At 40.2% G+C, this 26,950-nt stretch overlaps 1 protein-coding gene across 1 annotated transcript; it reads right to left on the reverse strand.

Annotated features, from left to right (window-relative positions):
• Positions 1-22,216: 22,216 nt before the first annotated feature.
• Positions 22,217-22,897, reverse strand: LOC120033019 (zinc finger protein 180-like; the record flags this gene model as incomplete). The annotated part of the gene is made up of 2 exons (XM_038979305.1): positions 22,217-22,467; positions 22,528-22,897. Coding segments are annotated over 2 exons (621 nt in total), but the record flags the coding sequence as incomplete, so codon positions are not given.
• Positions 22,898-26,950: the final 4,053 nt, after the last annotated feature.

Below are 26,950 nucleotides of genomic sequence, written 5' to 3' on the forward strand. Positions count from 1 at the left end.
TTTCATACAGCAGTAGCAATACAGGGATATATAGTGGGGCAAAAAAAAGGGTGACCAAATACTTATTTTCCACCATAATTTGCAAATAAATTCATTAAAAATCCTACAATGTGATTTTCTGGAAAAAAATTCTCATTTTGTCTGTCATAGTTGAAGTGTACCTATGATGAACATTACAGACCTCTCTCATCTTCTTAAGTGGGAGAACTAGCACAATTGTTGGCTGACTAAATACTTTTTTGCGCACTGTAACATCTACAGAAAAGACAGGAATGCTTATGGGGTAGCTGTTGCTGTATACAGTGCATTCGGAAAGTAGTCAGACCCCTTGACTTTGTCCACATTTTGTTTAAAGCCTTATTCTAAAATTGATTAAATTATTTTTTCCCCCCTTTCATTTAGCTAATTTATTTGGCACTCCTGCATTTGGGAAGTTTCTCCCATCCTTCTCTGCAGATCCTCTCTAGCTCTGTCAGGTTGGATGGGGAACATCACTGCACAGCTATTTTCACGTCTCTCCAGAGATGTTAGATTGGGCTCAAGTCCGGGCTCTGGCTGGGCCACTCAAGGACATTCAGAGACTTGTCCCGAAGCGACTCCTGTGTTGTCTTGGTTGTGTGCTTAAGGTCGTTGTCCTGTTGGACGGTGAACCTTTGCCCCAGTCTGAGGTCCTGAAAGCTCTGGAGCAGGTCTTTCATCAAGGATCTCTCTGCACTTTGCTCCGTTAATATTTCCCTCGATCCTGACTAGTCTCCCAGTCCCTGCTGCTGAAAAACAATCCCCACAGCATGATGCTGCCACCACCATGCTTCACTGTGGGGATGGTGCCAGGTTTCCTCCAGACGTGACTCTTGGCGTTCAGGCCATTGAGTTCAATCTTGGTTTCATCAAGCCAGAGAATCTTGTTTCTCATGGTTTTAGAGTCCTTAAGGTGCCTTTTGTCAAACTCCAAGCAGGCTGTCATGTGCCTTTTACTGAGGAGTGGCTTCCGTCTGGCCACTCTACCATAAAGGTCTGATTGGTGGAGTGCTGCAGAGATGGTTGTCCTTCTGGAAGGTTCTCCCATCTCCACAGAGGAACTTTGGAGCTCTGTCAGAGTGACCATCAGGTTTTTGTTCACCTCCCTGACCAAGGCCTTTCTCCCCCAATCGCTCAGTTTGGTCGGGTGACCAGCTCTAGGAAGAGTATTCCATTTAAAAATGATGGAGGTCACTGTGTTCTTGGGGACCTTCAATGCTGCAGAATTTTTTTGGTACCCTTCCCCAGATCTGTGCCTCGACATAATCCTGTCTTGGAGCTCTACGGACAGTTCCTTCGACCTCATGGCTTGGTTTTTGCTCTGACATGCACTGTCAACTGTGGGACCATATATAGACAGGTGTGTGTGTGCCTTCCAAATCATGTCCAATCAGTTGAATTTACCACTATGGACTACGAACAAGTTGTAGATACATCTCAAGGATTATTAATGGAAACAAGATGCACCTGAAAGCAATTTTGAGTCTCATAGAAAAGGGTCTGAATACTTATGTAAATAAGGTATTTCTGTTTTTTTACCTGTTTTCACTTTGTCATTATGGGCTATTGATGACATCCCTCTGAAACAAGATAGCTTAACCATCAGAAAAACATCTTCCTTAGCCTACTCCTCCCGCTGCTGCTTGCCTTCGTAAATTCTGATGTTATGCTCCTAAAGTTTCTGATAATAGGCTACACCAGCAGTCGTTATGCTCCTATAGTTTCTGGTAATAGGCTACACCAGCAGTCGTTATGCTCCTATAGTTTCTGGTAATAGACTACACCAGCAGTCGTTATGCTCCTATAGTTTCTGGTAATAGGCTACATCAGCAGTCGTTATGCTCCTATAGTTTCTGGTAATAGACTACACCAGCAGTTGTGATGCTCCTATAGTTTCTGGTAATAGGCTTCACCAGCAGTCGTTAGGCTCCTATAGTTTCTGGTAAGGCTACACCAGCAGTCGTTATGCTCCTATAGTTTCTGGTAATAGGCTACACCAGCAGTCGTTATGCTACTATAGTTTCTGGTAATAGGCTACACCAGCAGTCGTTATGCTACTATAGTTTCTTGTAATAGACTACACCAGCAGTCGTTATGATCCCATAGTTTCTGGTAATAGGCTACACCAGCAGTCGTTATGCTCCTATAGTTTCTGGTAATAAGCTACACCAGCAGTCGTTATGCTCCTATAGTTTCTGATAATAGGCTACACCAGCAGTCGTTATGCTCCTATAGTTTCTGGTAATAGGCTACACCAGCAGTCGTTATGCTCCTATAGTTTCTGGTAATAGACTATACCAGCAGTCGTTATGCTCCTATAGTTTCTGATAATAGGCTACACCAGCAGTCGTTATGCTCCTATAGTTTCTGGTAATATGCTACACCAGCAGTCGTTATACTCCTATAGTTTCTGGTAATAGGCTACACCAGCAGTCGTTATGCTCCTATAGTTTCTGGTAATAGGCTACACCAGCAGTCGTTATGCTCGTATAGTTTCTGGTAATAGACTATACCAGCAGTCGTTATGCTCCTATAGTTTCTGATAATAGGCTACACCAGCAGTCGTTATGCTCCTATAGTTTCTGGTAATAGGCTACACCAGCAGTCAGCAACCCTTTTCCATTTGGTGCTAATTTATCTGACCATTTCTACTAATCTGGTGCCAGTTAGGATATTCATATTCACATTTTACTGGAACAGCTTCATTTAATTTATAATAGTAATAATTATTATAATAGTCTTTATCTCATCATCATTATCTGTGATTAATCTACATTCTATCTAAATGAAAATTATACAAATCTAAAAGTAACTTTTATTGCCATTGCCAACTATGTAAAAATAGCCTACATGAAACCAACAAACAAAAACATTTGCAGCCTGCAGGTAGAAAATATCCAGATTAAAAATAAATATCCTATAAATCACATTGGCTGCACATGGCCTGTCAACAACGAACTTGAAACATTCTATCAACTATCAACTGGGTCAGGGCCTACATTTGTGCTCAGTCCAGGTTGACTAGTCCTACTTCTATATGTGTAATCAGGTGTGCGTCCTTACTCAACACTGACAGGAGTGTTTCAAACAAAAGACAATGAATAAATTGACAAAACTGACGCATCTTGCGGGGTCAGGTCTGGGTGATCTGCCATGGGCTGTTTCATTTAGTATTCTTTTGGGTAGGTTGGGGAATGATTGTATTTCCCCATAGTATGTTCTACCGAAGTTGACCGACTGAAAGGGAGTGTAACTTTGATTATAATTACACTTCCCTGAAGGAGGGAAACGAGGTACAACACCTAATTGGCCCCACCCCTTCCTGGGTCGGTGAAGAGCGGTATTAAATTGAAGGATTAAATCCAAACCTCACGCTCATCACCTGTGGAAGGCGGGGCTTCCAGCGAGGCGTGAATTTGTGATAGTATGTTGTACCTAGTTTCCCTCCTTCAGGGAACAGTAGTTATAGTCATAACGTTACGCTTGTCATATGATGAACTTCAACTTAAATACGGGATCCTGCTGTCGGACAGTTTTTTTGTATTCTGAAATGCACTCGAACTATGTATAATTTAGTGGCTCCTTCTGTTACGCTGGGAAAACAGTTTTCATGGGCACAGAAACACAAAATAATTTCAGAGTTTGCTAAATCCAATGGTTTTTAACAGAGTCATCTTGTAATCCAAGACGGCAACCCACTATGATACGGATCTGCAATTTTTTTTTTTAGACCTTATAGCTAGAACCTCCATCAGAAGCTAGCCATCAGAAGCTAACCAGCTAATTAGCTACTAGCTATTTAGTCATTGTTAGCCACTGCTAGCGGCCTTTACCTTTTTAGCTCAGACACCAGCCACTTTTAGCCTGGATAATACCTGCCAGTCTGCACAGCGCGATATCAACCCTGAGCATATCGGACTGTTTTTCTCCACTACATCACCGTATTCCTGCCGTAAGCTCTGGACCATTACACCGGATAATCGCAGCTAGCTAGCTGCCACCAAGTGGCCCAGCCCCGAAGCTAGCCTTGAGCCAGACCCATCTCCCGGCCTGCTCAGTGGACCCTATGATCACTCGGCTACACAGCTGATGCCTCCCAGACTCTTCACTAAGACGACTAGAAGCCACTACATCACCGGATTCCTACCGTATTCTCTGGACCTTTGCACCGGATTGGCTATAGTGGCTAACGCCCTTGTCCCGAAGCTAACACTAGTTAGCCTCGAGCCAGGTGCATCTCCCGGCTAACAAACAAAATTACTCCAGCTTTTTTGCCAATTGGCTTGTACCCTTTGTCGACACAGAGTCCCGCCGATCCATCACGTCTGGTCTGCCGACGCAATTCCATCAGATTTGCCCTCAACCGGCCATTGCCAGACGTCGGTGACGCCCTTGTCCCGAAGCTATCACCAGTTAGCCTCGAGCCAGGTGCATCTCCCGGCTTGCGTAGTATCGACTACCTAACTGCTTCCCTGTTTCATATATTGCTGTTCACTGGACCTTATAATTACTTGGCTACATAGCTGATGCCTGCTGGACTGTTCATTGATCACGGTTCTCCATTTTGTTTATCTGTCGGCCCCAGCCTCGAACTCAGGCCCTGTGTGTAGTTAACTGACCCTCTCTGCCCATTCATAGCCAGTTTACCTATTGTTGTTGTCTTAGCTGATTAACCTCTAACACCTCCCAAACCCGGATCCGGGATCCCCCACATCACAAAAGCTGACTAGCATAGCCTAGCCTAAAGTTACAGGGATATCATAAAATAAAATGTTCATGAAATCACAAGTCCAAGACACCAAATGAAAGATACAGATCTTGTGATTCAAGCCATCATCTCTGATTTTTAAAATGTTTTACAGGGAAGACACAATATGTAAATCTATTAGCTAACCACGTTAGCAAAAGACAACAATTTTCTTACTCCACCATTTTCTTACTGCATCAGTAGCTATCACAAATTCGACCAAATAAAGATATAAATAGCCACTAACCAAGAAACAAACCTCATCAGATGACAGTCTGATAACATATTTATTGTATAGCATAGGTTTTGTTAGAAAAATGTGCATATTTCAGGTATAAATCATAGTTTACAATTGCAGCCCCCATCACAACTATCACTAAAATGACTAGAATAACTACAGAGACCATCGTGTATTAGCTAATTACTCATCATAAAACATTTCTTAAAAATACGCAGCGTACAGCAATTGAAAGACACAGATCTTGTGAATCAAGACAATATTTCAGATTTTCTAAGTGTTTTACAGCGAAAACACAATATAGCGTTATCTTAGCTTACTACAATAGTCAGTCACACAGTAGCATTGATTCAAGCCAAAAATAGCAATAACGTTATAAACCACCAAACGCTATTAATTTCTTCACTAACCTTCTCAGAATTCTTCAGATGACAGTCCTGTAACATCATATTACACAATGCATATAGTTTGTTCGAAAATGTGCATATTTAGCCACACAATTCGTGGTTACACAACGTGTTTAGTGGGCAAAAAATCTAGCAATCTGTCCGGCGCCATTTTGGAAAGGCACCTAATCTTATCGAAAACTATTCATAAACTTGACTAAAAAAATACAGGTTGGACAGCAATCTAAAGACAAATTAGTTCTTAATGCAATCGCTGAATTACATTTTTAAAATTAACCTTACTGCGCAATACTGGGTACAATACAGGGTGCGATAGCGCAACGCTACACGGAAAATAATGGCGTCTAATACATTTTTCTTTTTCAACAGAACAACGTTTTATCAGCATAAATAGTTAGTTAACGTTAGCTAGTTCATTATCACAAAAGTGAGAACTGCTCTAGATTGGAAACTTACGTTATTGAGTGTAAAGCCATGTTGGCTTTATGGAAACGATATACAATATATTGGAAAGAATATAGTTGAGGGAAATAATCCAAACCTAGTTCTGCCTAGTTAGGACATAACGTTATCTAGCTAGATAACGGTACTGTACTGTAGCTCATACAACGCCGACGGTCAAAAACGGCTTTCTAATATTTACGTTAATTAGCTATAGTAACGTTATGGAAGATATTCACAGAAAACCATCATTGTCTTCGTTATTCATTATTAGTATGTTATAATATTATATAAATTATTTCTATACATATTCAGAGCCAAACATCAACCCAACTTAACCTTTTTAACTGTTGTCGCATCCTAACTTGCCACCATCGTTTTCAGTTGTAATTGCGAAGTTCCCGGAAGAAGTCCAGCAACAACGGAGGTTCCTCGATGAACCCACCTTCTAACAAGTTCTTTGAAGAACCTTTTGGGGCTGTTTTTCATTGACCAAGAACCCTAAGGTTCTTAGGGGATATGAGAACAGCTCCAGTTGAACCCTTCATTTTTAGAGTTATAGTCGGTTCTATTTACTCTCAGATTCAAAACATTCTGATTAGCATCAACGATCAAGTCAGCTGCTGCTGCTCCAATACAGTATGAGGTGAGACGGTGAACTGATGTTGAACCGGGCAGTCAGCTGCTGCTGCTCAAATACAGTATGAGGTGAGACGGTGAACTGATGTTGAACCGGGCAGTCAGCTGCTGCTGCTCCAATACAGTATGAGGTGAGACGTTGAACTGATGTTGAACCGGGCAGTCAGCTGCTGCTGCTCCAATACAGTATGAGGTGAGACGGCGAACTGACGTTGAACCGGGCAGTCAGCTGCTGCTGCTCCAATACAGTATGAGGTGAGACGGTGAACTGACGTTGAACCGGGCAGTCAGCTGCTGCTGCTCCAATACAGTATGAGTTGAGACGGTGAACTGACGTTGAACCGGGCAGTCAGCTGCTGCTGCTCCAATACAGTATGAGGTGAGACGGTGAACTGACGTTGAACCGGGCAGTCAGCTGCTGCTGCTCCAATACAGTATGAGGTGAGACGGTGAACTGATGTTGAACCGGGCAGTCAGCTGCTGCTGCTCCAATACAGTATGAGGTGAGACGGTGAACTGACGTTGAACCGGGCAGTCAGCTGCTGCTGCTCCAATACAGTATGAGGTGAGACGGTGAACTGACGTTGAACCGGGCAGTCAGCTGCTGCTGCTCCAATACAGTATGAGGTGAGACGGTGAACTGATGTTGAACCGGGCAGTCAGCTGCTGCTGCTCCAATACAGTATGAGGTGAGACGGTGAACTGATGTTGAACCGGGCAGTCAGCTGCTGCTGCTCCAATACAGTATGAGGTGAGACGGTGAACTGATGTTGAACCGGGCAGTCAGCTGCTGCTGCTCCAATACAGTATGAGGTGAGACGGTGAACTGACGTTGAATCATAATGATTAAGTTAATTAAAATGAATTAGTGAAACTGTTAAAAAATAGTATATGGCATATTAAATATATTAGGCTATCATATAGAAACATCATGGAATATAGTATACCATATTAAATATATTACTCTTGTTATCATATAGAAACATCATGGAATATTGTACATCATATTAGCATCAACATACATTATTGTTTCATTCAATTTCACACAGAAGAATGCACAATGGTCAATGCTATCTGGGATCCTTGGGACATCCCTACCTTAACCCCTAACCTTAACCATTTTAAATGTCAACTTCAACAAGCCCAAGGACTCTACCTTAAAATACAATCCAGTGAGGGTGGAGCTCAGTCAGAGGGTTAACTTCAACGGGCTAGGGACGTCCCAAGGATGTATCTCTACCTGAAAATACATGATCTAAGTGATTGATAGTTGGTATTCAGCAGTCATAAAGCCTAATTTACTTTAATGAACGACTAAAATTGTGATTTTGTCAGACAGCAGCTCTACACTTTATTGACTGACTGATCCATTCATCCTTCCATCCCTCCTCAGCCTTCCTCTCCTCTGAAGACCCAGTGAGGGTGGAGCTCAGTCAGAGAGCTGTTGAGGGACTGGTTAGGGAGAACACTTCTACAGCCAGAGAGGTGAGAGGTCACACATGGTTTAGATGGTAAATATGTATGTCCCCTTAGTGGTTCACCACGTAAGCAAAAGGTAATATGTTCCATCATCTATGTTTATTTACATTAGTGCAAATTGTCCACTGATATTGGTGTCATTTCTCACCCCTTTTGGCTGTATGAAAGTTAATTTCCTCTCAGGCACACATATTTGTTCTTTGTTATTACCATAGCCACTGCCTGTTCACCTTGCTATCATTCAGAAGGCGAGGTCAGTACAGGTGCATCAAAGCTGGGACCGAAAGACTGAAAAACAGCTTCTATCTCAAGGCCATCAGACTGTTCAATAGCCATCACTAACACAGAGAGGCTGCAAACTAGATATAGACTTGAAATCATTGGCCACTTTAAGGAATGGAACACTAGTCACTTTAATAATGTTTACATATCTGGCATTACTCATCTCATATGTATACTGTATTCTATCCTATTCTACTGTATCTTAGTCTATGTATTACTCATCTCATATGTATATACTGTATTCTATCCTATTCTACTGTATCTTAGTCTATGTATTACTCATCTCATATGTATATACTGTATTCTATTCTACTGTATCTTAGTCTATGTATTCATCATCTCATATGTATATACTGTATTCTATCCTATTCTACTGTATCTTAGTCTATGTATTACTCATCTTATATGTATATACTGTATTCTATCCTATTCTATTGTATCTGTCTATGCCGCTCTGACATCGCTCGTCCATATATTTATATATTCTTATTCCATTACTTAGATTTGTGTGTATTAGGTATTTGTTGTGAAATTGTTAGATATCATTTCTCATCTCATATGTATAAACTGTATCTCAGTCTATGTATTTCTCATCTCATATGTATAAACTGTATCTCAGTCTATGTATTTCTCATCTCATATGTATAAACTGTATCTCAGTCTATGTATTTCTCATCTCCTATGTATAAACTATCTCAGTCTATGTATTTCTCATCTCATATGTATAAACTGTATCTCAGTCTATGCTGCTCTGACATTGTTTATCCATATATTTATATATTAATAATTCCATTCCTTTACTTAGATTTGTGTGTATTAGGTATTTGTTGTGAAATTGTTATATATTACCGCACTGTTGGAGCTAGGAACACAAGCATTTCACTACACCCGCAATATCATCTGCTCAACAATAAAGTGTATGTGACCAACATTTGATTTATGAAGGTAATTTGATTCAAATGTACTTTTCGACACTCACTCACCCCATCTCTTTACATTGCTTATGCATATTTGGTGGCCTGACTGCGTCCAGACTATGTCAAAGGCCCATCCTGGTAGATCTGAACCTAATGCAGCTTGGTGTGATCAGATGACAGAAGTCACATTTAGGTGCCAGGTGTAACTGAGGCCATAGATGCTCCATATCCATTACTTAAAGTGTTTTATATAATATGACTAAATGTGTTTCTGTGTTGCAGGGGCAGTAAAGAAATGGAACAGCAAGGCCACAGAACATGACATAAGCAGAGCTGTGGGAGACCACCTCATGCCCCTGGTAGAGCCGGGGGTGGTGTTTACCACTCCACCATGCCTTCAGCACGCTGGAAATGTGATAGTTTTTCTTACTAAGAGGGACCAAGAGTCTGTTGATTGGTCATTGGGTTCATTTGTTGAAATCAAATCAAGATTTATTTATACAGCACATTTCAGTTATGGATGCAAAACAATGGCTTCACAGGAAAAAACGAAAATTAACAGAAATATTTAGTACACAACAAACAGAAGACTAACAACTGAAAGACTAATGGGCACCCTAAGGAAATGCCATTGATTAAAATGTTAAAATATCCAACCCAAAATATAAGTTTGTTTTTTAGGATGGGCTCTGAAAGACACTATGGGGGTGTCCAATGAAAGTTGACTAGTAACAACAACTGGGACATAAAAGACACCCACCATGAGACCCACTAAACCTGCCCAAGAAGAGGCAAACAAAATAAAAACTTACACCAAACTTAAAGACAGGAAGTGGAGCAACTAAAGGTGTTGACTCTCCACATCTATCAAGACAACTGGAGCACTGGGCCAGACACTCTTAAATAGAACTTGGACCAGCTCAGGTGTAACACATACTGACTAACGAGGTGACACCAATCAGTGCGTCCTACGTGCTAACGAGCTATAGTGATAAAGTCCAACCTCAAAACATAAATGGAAAAACCAAAGCCTGCAATACCTTCCCCCTTAAGACAACAAATATATCCTATATTTTTCCCCCACACTTCCTAAAACTCACTAAGTTCTAGAATTCTCGTCCCCTTGGAACAAAATAAATTGTGATCCATGGCAAAGCACTGGCTAAACGCAAAACTTGCTGACTGCCAACCCTTGAGACAATCACCAACCAACACCTGCAATATCCGTAGTAACTTTCCACCTTACTTCTCTCTCTCTTTTAAGGGTTCACTCGATAGGCATGTTGTTGGATCGGAGCCCAGTCCCCAATGTCATGCATTTGGGTTGGCACATCTGAGAATGAATCCTGATTTTCTAAAAGCAGGGCAACATTGTCAATATAATTGTACCCAAAAATGGTCAGCTGGTTGCATAAATAATTATTACTAAATGTTACATAAATTGTAAATATGAAAATCAAAACCAAATGTACACCCCTTTGTTAATACGTATTGGCAATACTTCACTTAAGGGTGAGGCATGGAATAATAAAACGTATCTTTTGTCAGGCTGAATGTTTGAAATATGAGGTGATTTGAGTCATGCTTCTTCCGTAGTGGAATAAAGACAATTAGCATTTGAATGTTGTCAAGAAATACTGGAGTCATGTCAGATTGTTAATAACATTGATTATAGACCAATATATTATACTGCTTTCATGTGTGTATATACACAAAGATCTGCAACAATTATCATATTACATGTATTTTTTTAAACAAGCAGCTTTTTCAACTTGTAGAAAACAGCTAGCTACATTTTGAAGTACTGCATTTTGATTAAAGTGGGTCACCAACACAGTAAGTGTAACACAGCTCTTTTTTTGTTAGTCACTTTTTGTTAAATAATACTCTTTCAATTCAGAGCCTGGATTTTCCCCTGAGGCTAATATCCATATCATGCTGCAATCATGATATTGATTGCAGCATAAGGTAGAACAAGGTAGAACATCATTAAAATACTCCTACTACAATGTTAAAACATTCTACATTGTGACATCATTAAAATACTCCTACTACAATGTTAAAACATTCTACATTGTGACATCATTAAAATACTCATTCTACAATGTTAAAACATTCTACATTGTGACATCATTAAAATACTCCTACTACAATGTTAAAACATTCTACATTGTGACATTATTTCATTGATATCATTAAACAACTCCTTCATGTATGTATTTTCTGATGTTTGATCAGAGCTCTTTTATCAGAGTATTTCTTGTCACATTGATCACAGCTATGAGGTTTCTCTCCTGTGTGTGTTCTCTGGTGTCGAAGCAGATGGCTTGATGTAGTAAAACTCATCCCACATTGATCACAGCTATAAGGCTTATCTCCTGTGTGTGTTCTCTGGTGTATTTTAAGTTCTGATGAAGATTTGCAACCTTTCCCACAGTCAGAGCAGCAATGAGATGTCTTCCCTGTGGGTCTCTGCTGGTGTTTCTTGAGGTGTTTTGACGTGGAGAGACTCTTCTCTGCCTCGTCAGCATCATGAAGTTGTTGAGGCCCCCCAGAGGATCCACGATAGTCACGTCTCTCTCCTGTGTGAACAAAAAGCCGGACAGATGGTTTAAGGCCCACAACAGCAAAAATCCACTGTAAAAGGTGATGCCAACAGCGTGGTTGTACAAATAATGAAGTCAGTCATGAATGTTCATTATTTGACATTGGTCTTAAGACAGTCAAGTGTACAACAATAGTCATATTTTGTCTTGTTTTCACATTAGTAGTAACATCGACGATTGTATGCTAGAAATACGTTTTTAAAGTTGTTGAAATCCTAAGCAGTGTGCCAGACAACTTTTGGTCTCCAATATAGGCACCTTTCTGTAGGTCTATGTTGTTGTTAGGTGAAGTTATGGGTCCTACAGTAGGTCTATGTTTTTAGGTGAAGTTATTGGTCCTACAGTAGGTCTATGGTATAACTAGCGGTTTCCGCATTAGCTTGGAGGAGTTTCTGCAACCAAATTGCGTTTTAGCAAACACAAAGGGCAGAGAGCGATGCAGAGAGCATGCACCTATTTGGGGATGTCTGATAGTATTTACACACCACCACTAATGATTTGTGGAGCTTCTCAAAGTAATTTTCTCTTCACCTCAAACAGCAAGTAAACAAAGTCTTACTAAAATCAATTGGCGAATGACAATAGTTCCTCAAAGTATTTGTAAAATATTTCCAGCTCTCACTCTTGATAACCACTCGACATGAAAGAGAAAAATGTAATGCTCTGATCCAGTGGAAATGTCATAAAATACCTGATTACTTCTTATCCCTTACACAAATAGCCTACAGCTGTGTCTGTCCCAAACTCACTGGCGCGGGAAACTCTCAGGGCCCAGAATATTTAATATCAAGTTTCGGACCTAGGTGATAGAACTTGAAACATTGTATCAACTATGTAGACAGGCCATGCGCAGCCAATGTGATATATTTTTATCTGGATATTTTCTAGCTGTTTTTATTTGTTGGCTTTATGTAGGCTATTTTTACATAGTTGGCAATGGCAATAAAAGTTATTTAGATTTGTATAATTTTCATTTAGATAGAATGTAGATTAATCATAGAAAATTATTATGAGATACAAAGACTATTATAATTATTATTACTATTATAAATTCAATTAAACTGTTCCAGTAAAATGTGAATATGAAAATCATAACTGGCACCAGATCAGTAGAAATGGTCAGATAAATTGGCACTACAAATGGAAAAGGTTGCCGACTGCTGTTGTAGCCTATTACTGGAAACTTCAGGAGCATAACGTCAGAATTTACGAAGGCCAGCAGCAGCGGAAGGTAGAAGAGTTTTTTTTCTTATGGTTAGGCTATCTTGATATCTGGTTCCCTCGAGTCATTTGTGTGTCTCAATTATTTAATAAAACGGGGGATTCCTATGTTGATGTAAAGAATATTTGCTGCTCTGTGGTATGTAATGAGGAGCAACCAGACGCTGCACACATTTATGAAATTGCTTATTCCAGTTACTAATAAGCATGCACCCATTAAGAAAATGACTGTAAAAGCTGTTAAATCCCAGTGGATTAATGAGGAATTGAAAAATGGTATGGTTGAGAAGGATGAGGGAAAAGGAATTGTTTTAAAAAACAAAACAATGAAACAAAGATAAATGACATAAAGAATGATAGTAAAAAGCTTTGGAGAACCTTACATACAATTTTGGGAAAAAATGAACTGAATCAGATGGCTCATTCATCACAAAGCCCACTACTTTTATGATTTTTTCATTGGCAAGATTAGCAAGCTTAGGCATGACATACCAGCAGCAAACGCTGACACTACACATCCCAGTATATCTGACCAAATTATGAAAGACAAGCATTGTAATTTAGAATTCCGTAAAGTCAGTGTGGAAGAGGTGAAAAAATTATTGTCTTCTATCAACAATGACAAGCCACCGGGGTCTGACAATCTAGATGGAAAATTACTGAGGATAATAGCGGACTATATTGCCACTCCTATTTTCAGTATCTTTATTTTAAGCCTACTAGAGAGCGTGTGCCCTCAGGCCTGGAGGGAAGCTAAAGTCATTCGACATGTGCTATGCTCTGCATAGTTAGCTCCAGGTAAAATGTTGCACTTATTCAGCCATTCTGTGACCAACAACAAGCTACATATGGACAGTACCAAAATAAACTGACTCTGGAAATGACAAAGCGCCTCGTAACCTTGCTGGAAATGGGACAAACGGACCCCTTCTGTGGTAACAGACTGGGACGATTTGTAATCAAATCTAATTCCCAGGAACGGGGTTCAAATGAACCATAGAGACTGTGTGGGATAATAACATGGCCGTGTCCAACCCTACTTGTTCCCTCGACTCCACTACCAACCACCAATCTCCAACAGGGCCCTTAACCTGTATCACTAGACACTTCATAGTGAGCTACAGGTAAGATTCAGCAATGAATCCCAATAATGAGCCACCTATGGGAGGGGTAACCCTTTGTGGACAAATCTCTCAACGTATTACTGCTACCCTGGGGAGATTGATATACCCCTTGAACATCGGCTCCAACCCTCGTCGGATGTGGCAGGGCTTGCAAACTATTACAGACTACAAAGGGAAGCACAGCCGATAGCTTCCCAGTGACACGAGCCTACCAGACGAGCTAAATTATTTCTACGCTCGCGTCGAGGAAAGTAACACTGAAACATGCATGACAGTATCAGCTGTTCCGGATGACTTTGTGATCACGCTCTCCGCAGCCGATGTGAGTAAGACCTTTAAACAGGTTAACATTCACAAGGCCACAGGGCCCAACGGATTACCAGGACGTGTACTCCAAACATGCGCTGACCAACTGGCAAGGGTCTTCACTGACATTTTCATCCCCTGTCTGAGTCTGTAATACCAAGATGTTGTTTCAAGCAGACCACCATAGTCCCTGTGACCAAGAACACTAAGGTAATCTGCCTAAATACACCGACCCGTAGCACTCACGTCTGTAGCCATGAAGTGCTTTGAAAGGCTGGTCGTGGCTCACATCAACACCATTATCCCAGAAACCCTAGACCCACTCCAATTTGCATACCGCCCCATCAGATCCACAGATGATGCAATCTCTATTGCACTCCACACTGCACTTTCCCACCTGGACAAAAGGAACACCCATGTGAGAATGCTATTCATCGACTACAGCTCAGCGTTCAACACCATAGTGCCCTCAAAGCTCATCACTAAGCTAAGGACCCTGGGACTAAACACTGAGCACGCCCCCATTCTCATCGAAGGGGTTGTAGTGGAGCAGTTGAAAGCTTCAAGTTCCTTGGTATCCACATCCTTGGTGTCCACATTATAGGCTTAGTTAACTGGTGAACTGTTGAAATCATGGAAACATAATGACGATTCTAATTCTAGATTTGGAATAGAATGTGCAGCACCTTGAATATATTGTTGTTTGACTACCAATTAATAAACCAGGGAGGAATTACTGACAGAGTAGGAGCGTGGTGGAGACATCCAAGAGAGGGAAATCAGGAAGGGAAATGACAGCAAGTAGTGCAGATGAAAGGGATAACAAGTTGGTGAAGCAACAGATGTGCTGGAATGAGAACAATATAGATGGAATGAGAACAATATAGATGGAATGACAACAATATAGATGGAATGACAACAATATAGATGGAATGACAACAATATAGATGGAATGACAACAATATAGATGGAATGACAACAATATAGATGGAATGACAACAATATAGATGCTACTTTGAGAACACAAACTCTCACATCTTTCACATCACAGAGCGAGGGAGTCCAGGGATGACTGGAGGAGCAATGGAGGAAGCATTGTGGGATTCTCTTGGCGTGAGTACAGTTGGTGAGAATGCATGGAGGATGGTGAAGAACAGTCACTTTAACTCTACCTACATGTACATATTACCTCAACTAACCGGTGCCCCCGTACATTGACTCGGTACAGTTGTTGAGACTGAGTGGACGATGGTGAAGAACAGTGGAGTGAAAAGGGCTAAAGTTGGTAATGAACAGCAGTTTAGGGTCGGAGTGGGAATCATCAGCAAGGATGTTTTTGTGGGTGACCTGTTAACGGTCTCAAAGACGGTGAAGGATGAATTGGGTAAAGTGGAATCGGTTCGAGTGACCAGGAGCTGTATGATACTGATACTGATTGTGTGTCAACAGCGCAAAAGGAGAAAGCTTTGTGTGGTTTAGGTTATACATTTCAGGTAGACGCACGTTGATTAAAATGAATGATAGACGGAAGGTTTTACTGTGGTTTGGTGAAGTGGTTCTCCCATCTTATGTAAAAACCTGGGTAAGTGAGATATACAGAAGCCGCTGCAGTTTGGACATGTGGCAGGTGTTTGTCAAAGGTATAAATATGTCGTAGTCAGATGAAGCATGTTGTAATTGTGATGGGAATCACGTTCCCGAGTTCCCGGAGTGCCCTGTATGAATGAAGGATGTCACAGTAGCTAGGATGATCAGGCCCATCCAGCAGGTGTCCTATGTGGAGGCAGTGAAAATAGCTGAAGGAGTAGAGAGGAGAAGGTAGCTCATTTCCCACAGTCTGCAGTGAAGCCATGCAGGAGAAGGATCCCAACACACTAATAGTGAACAAGGTGGACTTTGTTGTGTTTATAGAGCAGTGATAAATTACATTAATAAATTATTAGTAACCTTCGTCCAAAACTAGCAGTTTCCGCATTAGCATGGAGGAGTTTCTACAACAAAATTGCGTTTGCATTGCCTTCACTGCCGCAGTGATAAATTGCATTAATAATAAACTAATAAAACATCAAAGAAGCTAGACATAATTGTGAAGGGGGCAAATAGATTTCTGGATCTCCAGGACTTCAGACAAAATGTTACAGGGAGTACTGAATGAAGACGTTCCACCCCTCCCAGGTTCCTGAACCTGTGTAGGGATCTGAATAGTACCATTTTTGTTTGAAATTCAGGGTAGTGGAGTGAATTTGGTTCGTGTTTATTTTACGTAATTAGTATGATTTGTTAATCCCATTTTTTTTTGCGTTTTCGTTATCTTTTACAAACCCGTACAGTAGGTGGCAGCAATACACCTGATGAGTGTAGTCTGACAATAAACCTCAGAGAAGAAGACATGGTAGGAACCAAAGTGTTGGTCAGTGTTTCCAGTTGACCCTAATTAGATGTTACATTACATGTTGTTTTCTTACTTCATGTAGCCGGCTAGCTAGCCAACATATTCATACTTCGCTTACTCCTCTCTGATAAGATACCTCTGCACAAACATGCTTATCTAGGCCTACACCAGCACTGGTACCAGACAGTATTAGCTAGCTACGTTTGCTCTGACTCTTAATACATTTAGCAAGCTAGCTAGCCCGCTAACTAGCGATTAGCAGCTAACATTATTTAAGCAACACCTTGCTAAGACAAGACAATCTTTCGCCTTTAATATAATGGCATGAACAGTATTGCCAGAATATTGTACAATGACTTATCAACAGCTGTAACAATTTGACCCCAACAGGAAATCTATACTGGCAGTTATAGAAAGACCCATGTACAATATAACCATTGATTCTTGAAGAATATAACTTATAAATGCCTCAAATGTTTTAACCGTATTACCCCACCAGAAACCAAAACATAAGCTCGTATAACGCCACTGTTTGTAAACAAATACTATATGGCTGAGGAGTAGGGTCAATCCAAGCGTTCTGACCTCACAATGACAGTAAAGCACCCAAGCTAACTGGCTAACGTTGGATGACTTGTTAGACACAAATGAGAGAAAACCTCTTACCATTTTACTTGCCCTAGCAGAGCTGGTTAGGCTGTTTTCATGTTATCCAGAGCGTTGGTGACTAACTGTGCTGCTGGCAACAATTTAATTTGAGCTTTTTTGCAGATGTTTACTGACACCGGCCATATTCAACGGGTGTTGAGCGTTATTAAATACATCAGTTATTCTGCGCTCTAATCAAGTCAATAAACATTGGGTAGTTAGTTAGAATATAGTTAGTATACTGGCAAGTTGGATGTATAAGTAGCCAACTAACGTTAGGTAGCTAGCTCACATACTGGTACATCCTGCTGTAAAGATTTGCTATGCGTTTTGTAAGGATAGTGTAGCTAACCTAACGTGAAACTTATTTGAAAAGTCATTAGTTTATTACATTGCTCAACATTTGTCATAGTTATTTATAGCAGTTCATTTGTATCCGCTCTCTCGTTGGACTTCGGCTGCATATTTTCCCCCATTTTATTCTAATCTGAAAACGTTGAAGCCACGCCCATTTCCTGAAGAATTGCATTATGGGCCCTAATGTACCGCGTGTATATGTCATATTTTGGCGAATTTAGTACGACATCCGGGAACTTTTGTCATACTAACTATATCATACTATGACCAATAAGCAGACTATATACTCAATTTACTTCACAAATAGTGCAGTTAGTATGAGTATTCTAACACAGCTCAGGACTCTGGGCAGCCATTTTGTTTGTTTAAAAACTAGGTTTCCCCTTTAAAAAAGCGACAACAATCAATCAACCAATCTGCAGTTCAACCAATAACAAAGCTGTAATTCCACCACTGTTTTGGTAATAAGATGATGGATGGGGCTGGAGAAATGTAACTACTCTCAAATTCATAGACAGACTATGGATGCAAGGACTGACCATCCATGATATCAACATTATAGTTTTAACCATGTTGAGGCTATACAGTGTTGGTTTACATTGTTTCTAAAGCTTATTTGGGGTTCTGATGGGGTAAACAGTTGAACTAAGCTCATGAGGCATGTGTTATATTCTTCAATAATAATTATTTCACTGTAACAGCCTCACCTTCTACTTGTTTTTGTATTGTAACAACCTCCTCTTCCTCCTCCTCCTCTTTCACGAGAACTACTTTCTCCATCCAGCAGACCTTCTCTTCTTCAGCAGGAACGGGGTTAAGTTTGAGACTGGAACTATGAGGCATGTACTGAAGTCGCTAAGCGATATAATTCAAAGCAGTGTCACTTTATCAGCAGCACGTGATCAATGACGTCGGAAGAATAATTTCGTCGAACACCTGATTGGTTTGGTATTGGGCTCGTTCGACATTGCAGCCGACAGTGCAGGTGGCTGCTGACTGACTAATTTACAAATCACCTTGCATCATAAATAACTACTCATTATTATTTATAAATCAGTCAGCCAGTCACCGTTTACCCACAACGCAGCATGGAGTTGATGCTCTCGAACACGGCCAGTGGTTTAATATATGACATAATGGCTACGCTGCTACGCGTGTGACTTCATCTATAAAATATGGCTGTTCTAAATTCTGTGTCGCTCAAAGCCTTGAGTAATGAACCTATTTTGGACACAATTGGCTGGAAAGAGCCAATGATTCAGGAAGCTTTGTTTCCCCATCACTACTTTTCAGCATGTTTTCTGTGAATTAGACTACGGCAGTTTTGTAACTTTTTCCACGTTGGCTTACTGTTAGTTGGGTTCTGATTGGTCTCCGGTAGTTGGTCTCGCTTACCATAACCGTACTAGTTGGCTACGCTGGTTAGGCTAATGCTAGTTGGCTAAATAGCTAACGTTGGCTGGTTGGCTAAGATAACTGCATATAGCTAATGTTAGCTGGCTGGCTAAGATAACTGCATATAACTAATGTTAGCTGGCTGGCTAAGATAACTGCATATAGCTAACGTTAGCTGGCTGGTTTAAGATAACTGCATATAGCTAACGTTAGCTGGCTGGTTTAAGATAACTGCATATAGCTAACGTTAGCTGGCTGGTTTAAGATAACTGCATATAGCTAACGTTAGCTGGCTGGTTTAAGATAACTGCATATAGCTAACGTTAGCTGGCTGGTTTAAGATAACTGCATATAGCTAACGTTAGCTGGCTGGTTTAAGATAACTGCATATAGCTAACGTTAGCTGGCTGGTTTAAGATAACTGCATATAGCTAACGTTAGCTGGCTGGTTTAAGATAACTGCATATAGCTAACGTTAGCTGGCTGGTTTAAGATAACTGCATATAGCTAACGTTAGCTGGCTGGTTTAAGATAACTGCATATAGCTAACGTTAGCTGGCTGGTTTAAGATAACTGCATATAGCTAACGTTGGCTGGCTGGTTTAAGATAACTGCATATAGCTAACGTTGGCTGGCTGGTTTAAGATAACTGCATATAGCTAACGTTGGCTGGCTGGTTTAAGATAACTGCATATAGCTAACGTTGGCTGGCTGGTTTAAGATAACTGCATATAGCTAACGTTAGCTGGCTGGTTTAAGATAACTGCATATAGCTAACGTTGGCTGGCTGGTTTAAGATAACTGCATATAGCTAACGTTAGCTGGCTGGTTTAAGATAACTGCATGTAGCTAACATTCTTTGATATTTGGTTAGATGGTGTTATGTATTTCCAAAACGTTGGTTTACTTTAATCACTCAAGTCATGAGTTCAAATGAATGGTTTAATTTAAAGTTATACATTTTAAGTTATTTCTATTGTAGTTTTTGCTTCACCTTCACCAATATAAACATGGTGTCTACTGGCTGTCAACAATTGAAGACAGGAAAAAAAATATTTCTAAATAATAATATCGTATTTTTTATTTTCTTTATAGAACCCGAAAACTCACTAGCTTCAAGAACTCTAGTCCACTTTTGATTTAACTAGGCAAGTCAGTTAAGAACAACTTGACGGCCTAGGAACAGTGGGTTAACTGCCCTGTTCAGGGGCTGAACAACATATGTTTACCTTGTCAGCTCGGGGATTCAATCCAGCAACCTTTCGGTTACTGGCCCAACGCTCTAACCACTCGGCTACTGAAAGTACATTGAAATTACGTTGTTTTAAACAATGACCCGAAAATACATATTTTCAACTACAACCGAACAAATATTGGCGGGCATAGTCTTCTTTTCATTGACATTTTGCTCGGTGGAATAGCCCCAATGTCAAAACAGTTTTAATGTGTCTAAATCAATAACCAATATGCAGAAACAGTTTGTGATATATTGAAAACCTAAACATAAAATGTGCTATGTACACAAACTGCCACAATCACATTACTTGTATTTTTTAAACAAGCTCCTTATAAACTGCACAAGCATCAGAAACGCTGTTCTTTTGACAAGTAGCAATAAATCACTGATATCGATTAGGGGGGAAATCAGGTTGTACGTGCTGTTGAAACTAACACAACTAAAAAAAAACACATGGAAATGGGAGATACATTTTACCTCACTGGTTAGAGGACAACCTGCAGAAGACAGTCAGCTACATTTTGGAGTGATGCATTTAAATTTAGGGGTCGCAAAACGAAGGAACGCAACACTTATTTGTCATCACTCAACGATATCATGTTGAAATCAATTGTGTGACAGAAGGGAGATGAGGTTGCACGTCCTGTTAAAACTAACAGCTCAAAAACCACACAGAATCTGGGAGTAACGTGTACATCCCTGGTTAGAGGACAACTTGTAGAAAACAGATCGCTACATTTTGAAGTGTTGCATTTTGATTCAAGTGGGTCACCAACGTGGGAAGTTGTCGGGTTCACCTAGGGGTCATAAAAAGGGTTGTACCCAAATGTTTGGTGTATTAGAATAATGTATTATGCTTATGTTTTATTAATAGAAGGGGAGGGGTTAAAAGACCCCTCCCTCCTTACAGTTATAGGGTTTTAGACTACTGATTAACAATAGATATATTCATTGTAGAAGTTTAGTATTGTTCTACATTTGTATTTTAGTTCTCTCTTTCTGCCTCATTATAAAGAGACCCTTAGAACTCTGCAGGGGAGTGAAGGAGATAAGACTAGGTAAACATTCCACAATGGGTCAACTTTGGGGGAAGGGGACATTTACTGCTAAGTGTTTAGCTAACAATAAAGGCCCTGTTTATACAGCTTTGTAGGCATGGTTTTGGTCCCAGGAGTAGAGGATGATGATATAGGCAGTGACGTCACCAGGGCGCGACTTGGGGTTTAATAAAACCATTGGAGACCTTTTGTTTGAGGCAGAACTTACTCAGAAACATGCGTGCTATGTTCCTGTTTGTCAACTTCTGTCTGCAATTGCATTAATAAAGGGTTTTGAATGATTTAATTAAAGATATTGTCATAATGCTAATTTCACCAATGAACCAATGATTGACAAAGAAGGACTTAAGAAACGAACCCTAACAAAGTGTAACAGGGACAAATGTTTAGGCTTCTACATTGTGACATCATTAAAATAGTCCTACTACAATGTTAAAACATTCTACATTGTGACATCATTAAAATAGTCCTACTACAATGTTAAAACATTCTACATTGTGACATCATTAAAATACTCCTACTACAATGTTAAAACATTCTACATTGTGACATCATTAAAATAGTCCTACTACAATGTTAAAACATTCTACATTGTGACATCATTAAAATACTCCTACTACATTGTGACATTATTTCATTGATATCATGAAACAACTCCTTCATGTATTTTATGTTTAATCAGAGATCTTTTATCAGAGTATCTCTTCCCCTGTGTGTGTCCGCTTGTGTATATTCAGGCTTTTTGGCCAAGTAAAACTCTTCCCACATTGATCACAGCTATATGGTTTCTCTCCTGTGTGTGTTCTATGGTGTATAGTTAGATAGCTAGAAGAAGAAAAACTCTTCCCACATTGATCACAGCTATAAGGTTTCTCTCCTGTGTGTGTTCTCTGGTGTATAGTTAGATAGCTAGGAGTAGAAAAACTCTTCCCACATTGATCACAGCACGGATTATCTCCTGTGTGTGTTCTATGGTGGTTAGTTAGATAGCCAGATGTAGAAAAACTCTTCCTACATTGATTACAGCTATATGGTTTCTCTCCTGTGTGTGTTCTCCTGTGTTTTGTTAGAGAGCCATATGTAGAAAAACTCTTCCCACATTGATTACAGCTATATGGTTTCTCTCCTGTGTGTGTTCTCTGGTGTGCAGTCAGATGGTTAGATTTAGCAAAACTCTTCCCACATTGATCACAGCTATATGGTTTCTCTCCTGTGTGTGTTCTCTGGTGTGCAGTCAGATGGCTAGATTTGGCAAAACTCTTTCCACATTGATCACAGCTATATGGTCTCTCTCCTGTGTGTGTTCTCTGGTGTACAGTCAGATGGCTAGATGTAGAAAAACTCTTCCCACATTGAGCACAGCCATATGGTTTCTCTCCTGTGTGTGTTCTCTGGTGTGCAGTCAGATTGCTAGATATAGTAAAACTCATCCCACATTGATCACAGCTATAAGGTTTCTCTCCTGTGTGTGTTCTCTGATGTATTTTAAGTTCTGATGAAGATTTGCAACATTTCCCACAGTCAGAGCAGCAGTGAGATTTCTTCCCTGTGGGTCTCTGCTGTTGTTTCTTGAGGAGTTCTGATCTGGAGAGACTCTTCTCTGCCCTGTCAGCATCATGAGGCTGTTGAGGCTCCCCAGAGATTCCACGATAGTCACATCTCTCTCCTGTGTGAACAACAAAGTCAGACGGTTAAAGGCCCACAACACCACAACTCCACTGTTTATTTGAGGTAAAAGGTGATGCCCAGAGGTCTGTTAAATTATTTTTATCAAATCCTAAGCAGTGTGCCAGACGACCTTTGATCTCCAAAAAAGGTCCCTTTATGTTTGCTCAAATTGCGGCACGAGGGCGATGCACACACAATTTGATTGCAGAAACACCTCCCTGCTAATGAGGAAACCACTAGTTATGGATGTAGTATATCTGCCTGGAACAAAAATGGTGAGCAAAGATTTTAGTTTTCCACAATGTATTCTGAATATTACAGCGCAAGATCAGGAGTACTACTCAAGGAAACTCACATTAAGCTCTGTGTCTATTCACCACCGTGGGGGAAAACGCAGGGGAGTTCTCATAGGCTGACAGCAAAAATAGCATCCATTTACAGGTTGCTTATGAGTGCATTTCACACTACTTTTGGATCATAACTGTAAGGCTCGTTTGAATCTCCTGCTTAATATGTTTGTGTTATTGTCGCAAATCAACTGCTTTCTACTTGTAAAACACTTCAACCAGTAAAATGCTCTTTAGCTAGCTTTGCCATCAGCCTGAAACTGAGGGTTTGTACATTAAGTGTTTAACAAATTGGCCCATAACTTCACCTAACAACAACATAGACCTACTGTAGGACCCATAACTTCACCTAACAACAACAGACCTACTGTAGGACCCATAACTTCACCTAACAACAACATAGACCTAGGACTATAATACACTAGGCTACTCTGTAATGTGTTGTCATTCTAAATGTCCTGAATAAAGGAAAATAGCTCTCTGTGTTGTACAACAGCCTATCCATCAAGGAACAGTTCTCTACACATTATGAGCTAAGTATCTCCGTGTCCAAACAGACTAATGAGACCCTAGAGTAAATCAAGCAGACAATAACACATTATAAACATCAATTTGTTAGGGATGTTGGATCCAACGTGGAGCACGGCATAACTGTCTTTACCAGAGTAATGAATGAAGAAGCACTTTGGTTGTTGTTGCATGTCGTGATGTTTGTCTTTTTTTTCTTTAACCTTTATTTAACTAGGCAAGTCAGTTAAGAACAACTTCTTATCGACAATGACGGCCTAGGAACGGTGGGTTGACTGCCCTGTTCAGGGGCAGAACAACATATTTTTACCTTGTCAGCTCAGGGATTCGACAGATTTTTACAATCTTGCAACCTTTCGGTTACTCTAACCACTAGGCTACCTGCTGCCCCGATTTGACTGTCATTCAGAAAATGATTTCCTGGATCAGCTGATGATAGTTGAACATGTAACCGTAACCAAACAGCTACAGTATTAAGAATTATGTGTAATTATTGAAGAACCGCGTTAATGACAGTATCGATTTGGGTGTTGTAAATAAAGTTAAGGTGACTCTCGGTTAGAACCATTGGATTTAGCAAACTCTGAAATTATTTAGGATTTCTGTGCCCATGAAAACTGTTTTCCCAGCGTAATATAAGGAAACTAAATGTTACGTAGGTAGAGTGCATTTCAGAGATCTGAATACAAAAAACTGTCCTAACAGGACAATAACCTAAATGTCACGTTCCTGACCTGTTTTCCTTGTTTTTGTATGTGTTTAGTTGGTCAGGGCGTGAGTTGGGGTGGGCATTCTATGTTATGTGTTTCTATGTTGGGTTAAATGTGTTGCCTGATATGGTTCTCAATTAGAGGCAGGTGTTTGACGTTTCCTCTGATTGAGAACCATATTAAGGTAGGCTGTTCTCACTGTTTGTTTGTGGGTGATTGTCGCTGTGTCTGTGTTTTGTTGCACCACACGGTACTGTCGCGTTCGTTCATTCGTTTTTCCTGTTCGTGCGTTCTTCGTTTTATGTAGTTCACAAGTTCAGGTCTGTGTAACGTCGTTTGTTGTTTTGAAAATCATCAAGTGTTTTTCGTGTCAGTGTTCGTCTTGTTTAATTAAATCATTATGTATTCATTACCCGCTGCGTCTTGGTCCACTCTCTCAGCGAAAGACGACCGTTACACTAAACCACAAGGCCAAATCTACACTGGAGGAGCTTACCAAGATGACATATTGAATGTTCCTGAGTGGCCTAGTTACAGTTTGGACCTAAATTGGCTTAAATGTCTTTCTAGCAATGATCAACAACCAACTTGACAGAACAGGAATGATTTTAAAAATAATAATGAATATTCACATGAAGATCATTACATTTACATTTTAGTCATTTAGCAGACGCTCTTATCCAGAGCGACTTACAGTAGAGTGCATACATTTTATTACATTTCATTACATTACATACTGAGACAAGGATATCCCTACCGGCCAAACCCTCCCTAACCCGGACGACGCTATGCCAATTGTGCGTCGCCCCACGGACCTCCCGGTTGCGGCCGGCTGCGACAGAGCCTGGGCGCGAACCCAGAGACTCTGGTGGCGCAGACCACTGCGCCACCCGGGAGGGTCGCCTATTGGATGACATCACGACTTCCCATCAAGCCAACTCCTTGAAGGCCTTACTATGACATCACTCACTCCTTCTAGTTTGCAGTTGTCTAAAAAAAACACTATTTTGCTCAAAACATTTATTTGTTTCCCTTTAGTGTGTTTATAATTTACTGTATTTATATATCACTTTTCAACAGGAAAAGTTAAAATCACTGGAGGAAGTTATGAACAATTCATACAGTACAAAAACATATTCAAGTGTAGAATGCCCTTTTGAAAATCACACATTAGTTCAACAACTGCAGCGTTTGTGTCCTTGTTTTATAAGATAGTACTCACTGTATTTACTGGTGTTAATCAGATCTCCAGTCCTCTCTTCTTCGTCCTCCTCTAATGTGACGGTAATCTCCCCCTCTTCATCCTTCATTCCAAAAACGTCTTCATCTTCTTTCACTTCATCCTCCACTCCAAAAACCGCATCTTCCTCTTTCACTCTGAATGCGTCTTCCTCTTCTTTCTCTGTAACGTATTTTTCTTCTTTCACGGTAACAGCCTCACCCTCTACTTGTTTTTGTATTGTGACATCTTTCTCTTCCTCCTCTTCTTTCACGAAAGCTTCTTTCTCCGTCCAGCAGATCTCTTCTTTATCAGGAGAGTAGCTTAGTGAACTCATGGTCGGGGATGTTAGCTAGCTAGCATTAGCGACTAGACTAGTGCTAACTTAACCAGCAAGCTAGTTGACTTACAACGTAAATATTAAATGGGGTAGCTGGTTGTTTCCACATAAGTATGTTTAAATCATAGTGGCAAATAAACCACAAAATTGTCTAAAGAACTTAAATGTTCCGACTTTGTTGGCTAGCGAGCTACGGAGGTGGCTGCAGTTGTTGAAGAAGCGTTCCGTCCACTAGATTATACGTCACACTAGAAACATCGCCTGAAAGACACATATCGCCATCTGCTGTCTGGAGGGAGAAAACACAGTTGAGGAGGGAACACTTTTTATCTTCTTCATTGAATTATAATATTATGAAGCAGTTTAGGGAAACGTTTTTTTCCTCTCCATTAAATATGAATATTATATCAACAAGTACAAAGAGCAACAAGTGTTGTTTGATTAGTTCAGATTTTTTATGAGAATTTAAAACAAACTCTACATCTACTCCACATCTGTATTCCTGATTCAGTTAAATAACTAGATATCAAAATAAGCACCTAGTTATTGATACCCTTGATAAAGATGAGCAAAAATGACTGTATAAAATAAATAAATAAACTTTACCCACTACCAGGATATTTTAG

This window comes from Salvelinus namaycush, chromosome 39 (assembly GCF_016432855.1).
Source record: "Salvelinus namaycush isolate Seneca chromosome 39, SaNama_1.0, whole genome shotgun sequence".
In the NCBI taxonomy this organism is placed as follows: domain Eukaryota; kingdom Metazoa; phylum Chordata; class Actinopteri; order Salmoniformes; family Salmonidae; genus Salvelinus; species Salvelinus namaycush.